We start from the raw sequence: 6,000 nt of genomic DNA, 5'->3' as shown, positions 1-6,000 counted from the left end.
GGCCTCCAGGCTTCCGGGATTGTACGTCCGCATGTCCGAATCCCGGACGAGGAAAGAGGAAGGATTAAAAAAAGAAAAAAGAAGAAGAAAAAAAGCACTGTGCTTTAACAGTTCCTTTTTTTTAAGGGTGGCCCATAATATGACCAGCGCTGCTCGCGGGGACGGTGGGGACACCTCCGGTCTCAGATGAGTGCTGGGAAGGAGGGGACTTGCCCCGGGCGCAGGTTTGTGTGGAAGCGCGGCTGGACCTGGGCTCTGAATCCGGGGGTCCCGGGTTCTGCACTCAGGCGTCAGCTTCCTCATCCGCAGAGCGGCCCCCAGAAGCCTCTAAATCCCGGGGGCTAAGGCCGAGCCCGGCGTCCCGCGCCCAGCCCGCGGGAGCTCTCGGGGATCGAAGCGCGGCCGACCTTCACCAGCTCGTGGGCGACTGGGACTGCGGTGCCCGCAGGACTTCCCGGGAGGATCTCGCGAGACCCGCCCAGTCCTCGCCGCCCGCCCCCCGCGCGCCCCACGTGACTTCCTGACGGCTTCAGGGACTGCCCCTCTCGGGCTAGGTTTCGTTTCCTCCGCCGCCTCGGAGTGCGGGTGCAGCAGTCGCGTCCCGACCCCTGGGAGCGCCATGGCGGAGCTGTGCCCCCTGGCCGAGGAGCTGTCGTGCTCCATCTGCCTGGAGCCCTTCAAGGAGCCGGTCACCACTCCGTGCGGCCACAACTTCTGCGGGTCCTGCCTGAACGAGACGTGGGCAGTCCAGGGCGCGCCATACCTGTGCCCGCAGTGCCGCGCCGTCTACCAGGCGCGACCGCAGCTGCACAAGAACACGGTGCTGTGCAACGTGGTGGAGCAGTTCCTCCAGGCCGACCTGGCCCGGGAGACACCCGCCGACGGCTGGACGCCGCCCGCCCGCGCCTCTGCACCCAGCCCAGGTGCCCCGGTGGCCTGCGACCACTGCCTGAAGGAGGCCGCCGTGAAGACGTGCTTGGTGTGCATGGCTTCCTTCTGTCAGGAGCACCTGCAGCCGCACTTCGACAGCCCCGCCTTCCAGGACCACCCGCTGCAGTCGCCCGTTCGCGACCTGTTGCGCCGCAAATGTTCCCAGCACAACCGGCTGCGGGAATTTTTCTGCCCCGAGCACAGCGAGTGCATCTGCCACATCTGCCTGGTGGAGCATAAGGCCTGCTCTCCCGCGTCCCTGAGCCAGGCCAGCGCCGACCTGGAGGTAGGGAATGGCCCGGGAGGGTACAGAGGGCAGCCTGGCCTGCTGGGCGGTGCAGAGGGGCCACCGGGGGCCTCTCTGCCACACTCTGGACGCCCTGGGGAGATGGCCCTGAATTCGAGGCCGGGGCATCTCCAATGTCAGAGTAGAAAGGGGCTGGGAGATTATATAGTCCCTTCCCATCATCCATGAAGACAGGTTAGGTTGCTTGCCATAAGCCTGTCATTGTCTGATGGTGTTTATTTTTATTTTTTTGAGACAGGGTCTCGTCCCTCTCACCCAAGCTGGAGGGCAGTGGCAGAATCACAGCTCACTGTAGCCTCGACTTCCCGGGCTTAAGGGATCCTCCTACCTCAGCCTCCCAAGTAGCTGGGACCACAGGCCCGCTAATTTTTTGTAGAGATGAGGTTTCTCCATGTTGCCCAGGCTGGTCTCGAATTCCTGAGCTCAAGCGATCTGCCCACCTCGACCTCCTAAAGTGCTAGGCTTAAAGGCGTGCGCCACTGCGCCCCACCATCTGGTGGTGTTTAGTAGAGGGTTTTGAATGTCAACTATGAACGTTGGAGGTTACCTCTGTTCCCTCACGAAGTCCTGGTGGCACCCAGGAGGTGGATATGATTGAGTTTCAGTTTACTGTTGAGGATACTGAGGTCCAGAGAAATGAACTTAGCCTGACCTAATGCAGTAAATGGCCGCGCAGGCACTGCGACCCGGGTTGGTTCGATTTCATAGTTTGCATTTCTCCCCGTGGACCAGCCTCGTATCCAGGTCCCTAGAGTCGGGAGAACCAAAGAGTCCAGGAAGCTTGAGGTCATGTAAGCAAAAGCCTTTGGTGGGCCGGAGAGTTCCTGTGATCAGGAAGGGTTGTTATTAGAGGCCTAAGAGGGAGGGTGGGCAGCGTCCCAGTAATCACTGGATCAGAGCCACAGGGAGAGCCAACACTCTTGCACCATAATGTCCTCCGTCCTGGCCGTGTGACTTTGAGCATGGGGTTTGGCCCCTGGACCTGGGTCCTCACCAGTATAGTGAGGCTGTGGAACTAGGTGGATTCCTAAGGGCCTTTCAGGTCTGCAATGTTTTTAGGTGGTTTGGGTATCATACCTTCCCCTTATGGACTCAAAGCAGAGGCTGAAATCAAACCACCTTTTGTTATATCAGCCTAAGATCCAAAGCATGGCCTGATTTCATTTCATTCTCACAGCACCTTCAGGGAGAACAAGACCCATCTTCGTGTTGTCAAAGGAGACAGTAACCTGAGCAAGGTCAGAGTTTGAGGTCTGCATCCAGCTTTGTGTAGCACATAAGCTTGGCTTTTTTTTTTTCTTTTCTTTTAGAGACAGGGTCTTGCTATGTCGCCTAGGCTGTTCTTGAACTTCCAGCCTCAAGGGATCCTCCCATCTCAGCCTCCTGAGTAGCTGGGACTACAGGTGTGCCACCATGCCTGGCTATAAACTTGGCTTTTTTTTTTTCTTCTTTTAGAGACAGGATCTTACTCTGTCACCCAGGCTGGAGTACAGTGGGGTGATCATAGCTCACTGTAATCTCAAACTCCTGGGCTCAGGTGATCCTGTTGCCTCAGCCTCCTGCGTAGGTAGGTAGTACTACAAATGTGAGCCACCACACCTGGCTAAGTTTTAAAAAAATTCTTTTGTAAAGACAGGATCTCACTATGTTGCTCAGGCTGGTCTTGAACTCCTGCCTCAATGCTTCTCCCATCTTAGCCTCCCGAGTATCTGGAACTACAGGTGTGCTACCATGGGGCCTGGGTATAAAATCAGATTTTTTTTTTTTTTTTTGAGATGGAGTCTTACTCTGTCACCAGGCTGGAGTGCAGTGGTGCGGTCTCGGCTCACTGCAACCTCTGCCTCCTGAGTTCAAGCGATTCTCCTGCCTCAACCTCCCGAGCAGCTGGGACTACAGGCGTGCGCCACCATGCCCAGCTAATTTTTGTATTTTTAGTAGAGACTGGGTTTCACCATATTGGCCAGGCTGGTCTCGAACTCCTGACCTTGTGATCCACCCGCCTCGGCCTCCCAAAGTGCTGGGATTACAAGCGTGAGCCACCATGCCCGGCCCATATATATATATATTTTTAATCTTTTCTTTTAGAGACAAGTTTTCACTCTGTCACCCGGGCTGGAGTACAGTGGCATGATCATAGCTCACTATAACCTTAAACCCTGGACTCAGGTGATCCTCCTGCCTCAGCCTCCTAAGTAGCTAGGATTACAAGCACGCGCCACCACACCCAGCTAATATTTTAAAACATTTTTTGTAGAGATGGGATCTCACATGTTGTCCAGGCTGGTGTTGAACTCCCAACCTCAAGGGATCCTCCCACCTCAGCCTCCCAAAGTGTTGGGATTACAGGCGTGAGCCAGGAGCCTGGCCTAAACTCTGCTGTTTAATCCTAACAACAGGCCTTCCTCTGCCAACGCCTGCCCCCGCTGTCCTGACTTGCTGAGTCCTATAACAGGTCTGCTTTTTGAGCCCTGCTACTGCTGCTCATCACTGTTGGCAGAGCCAGTCTCAGCTGGGCAATGCCCTTAGCCTCAGGGGCTGGGTTATCTTGGCCACTGGTGTGGATGGACTTGAGACTCTGGTGCCTCCCATGTGGAAGACCCAAGTCTCCAGTCTGTGAAGGGATCCTCAGAATTTCAAAAAGTCCTTTACCTTTGATTAGGGGATTATTGCTGCTACCAGTTTTTGGGTCACTTTCCTTTGGTCTGGAGTCATCTGGGCACCATTCATGATGAGGGTACTGCCGCATGTGTTTGATTAATGGTGTATCAAATCTTTCAAAATATAGGGCTCAGGGTGTAGTGCTATGAGCAGCTCTTGAAAGTGAAGTAGTTGGCAGCCTTGGGGTGTTCTGAGGTCTCTTCCTGCTCTGAGGCCAGGAAGGCCGGATGTATGTAGGCCTGGTCTTTGGCCCACACCTTATCTTGGCCACTGTTAGAGGCCAGGTCGAAGGGCAGTGTCACAGAGGTCAAGTTTGAAACATCATGAGCAGCTTGGGCTTTTCAGATTGAGTTAGTGTGGCCTTGGTCCCTGCTTCCATCCCCTACATGTGACTGTCACTGGGTTGTTCAAATCCAGATTCAAGATCAGGTTCCGCCCAGAATATCTTGGGTGGAGTTGAAGAGTCTGGGAAGTGGAAGAGAGGGCCAGGGTATGTTGAGCCTGCTAGTTACGGGAACGAAATGGTTTTTTTCTAGAAATCTCCAGCATGCTCAGTTTGGGCATGTGTCTATGATTTTAATATCAGGATCTTAGCTGTGCCAGTTACTAGTAGTGTAGCTGGGGCAAGTCACTTAATTGTTCTGTGCCTCAGTGTCCTTGTCTGTAAAGGCTGGGTAATTCCTACCTCACAGTGTTGTTCTTAGCTTTAAGTAAGTTAATACAGGTAAAGCACTAGAACAGTGCCTGGCATACAGTAAGTGCATAATAAATACTAGCTGCTGCTGTTACGGTGGTGGTGATTTTCCTTCCCATTTCTGTGCCCCAGTATTTCATCTGAGCAGGGAGGTAGGAGACTCAGATATTGATTATGAAAACTAATTGAAATCAGATGAGAATATTAGCTTCCTTCATATACAGTTTGCCTTTGTTTCTGGAGGTGGCCAGGACTGAGCAGATTTGCAGCTGGGCTTCAGCCCCTGTGAGCTGCTTCATCTTTTTTTTTTTTGTTTGTTTGTTTTTTTGAGACAGGGTCTCACTTTGTCACCCAGGCTGGAGTGCAGTGATGCCATCCTGGCTCACTGCAGGCTCAACCTCCCGGATTCAAGCGATCCTCCTGCCTCAGCCCCCTAAGTAGCTGGGACTACAGGTGTGCACCACCACGCCTGGCTAATTTTTGTATTTTTAGTAGAGACAGGGTTTTGCCATGTTGCCCAAGCTGGTCTCGAACTCCTGAGCACAAATGATCCACCTGCCTGGGCCTCCTAAAGTGCTAGGATTACAGGCATGAGCCACTGCGCCTGGCTGGCTGATTGATCTTATTCCCAGCCCTTGGTGGTCCCAGTCTGCAGTGAGCCTTGGACTCTGATTTCTGTCTCCCTGCCCTGTGAGGCTGACAAAGGCTCGCAGCCTTGTTCTGGGATTGGCAGATGCCTCTGGAGAGAACATCCTAGAGATCAGGCTTATCTCTGGGCCCCTTTCTCCCTTCTCCTGGACCTTAACTTCTTAATCCTCTGCTTGATTGGCTCTCCAGCATCTTTTAGCAGATTTCCCCGCTGGGATCTCCCCATTATTTGGACTGCTTTCCTGGCTGTTTGCAGTGGGAGGATTGGTCTGAGTGGCCCCACCTGCCATTACCGAAGCAGCTGTCCCAGCTCGTTCTGTTCCTGTGTGAGCTTGGCCACCTTTCTGTCCTCCTTGCTTGAGTTTCATTGGCTGCAAAATGGGTAATTAGAGAAAAACTCGTAATAATATAAGCTGACATTCAGTATGTTTTTCCTAAGATCCAGGCATTGGGCTGAGTACTTACATTGTTTCAATTAATCCTCCCAATTGCCCTGTGAGCTGGGGACAGTTGTATCTATTTTGTGTCCAAGAAAACTGAGGTGAAGGACACAGTTGCACAGCTGGGAGTTGGGACTGGAACCCTGGTCTGTACTGTCCCCTGAAAAGGATGAAGGGAGGTAGTAAGTATTAGAATGCTTCAAAAAGCTCCAAGCAGGCAAGACTCGGATGACAGAACTTGGGGTGGCAAGACTTGGGTGGAGTGGGAGAGGAAGGAATCTATCCTGTGGGATAGATCCAGGGATGGCTTCTGGTGGGGCTGG

At 53.3% G+C, this 6,000-nt stretch overlaps 1 protein-coding gene across 9 annotated transcripts in view; it reads left to right on the top strand.

The window, feature by feature from the left end:
• Nucleotides 1-436: 436 nt before the first annotated feature.
• The window catches only part of TRIM25 (tripartite motif containing 25), a 77,471-nt gene continuing 71,907 nt past the window's right edge, over nucleotides 437-6,000 (top strand). For all 9 annotated transcript variants that reach the window (XR_010117978.1, XR_010117977.1, XR_010117976.1 and 6 more), the window contains exon 1: nucleotides 437-1,216. Coding sequence is in view for 6 of the 9 variants with exons in the window: in XM_063628433.1 (XP_063484503.1) it covers nucleotides 620-1,216 (597 nt within the window). In the remaining 3 variants the exon portion in view is untranslated. The remainder of the gene's footprint in view (nucleotides 1,217-6,000) is intronic.

Source organism: Symphalangus syndactylus, chromosome 20 (genome assembly GCF_028878055.3).
Source record: "Symphalangus syndactylus isolate Jambi chromosome 20, NHGRI_mSymSyn1-v2.1_pri, whole genome shotgun sequence".
Taxonomy (NCBI): domain Eukaryota; kingdom Metazoa; phylum Chordata; class Mammalia; order Primates; family Hylobatidae; genus Symphalangus; species Symphalangus syndactylus.
This window is presented reverse-complemented; position numbering and strand designations above follow the sequence as displayed.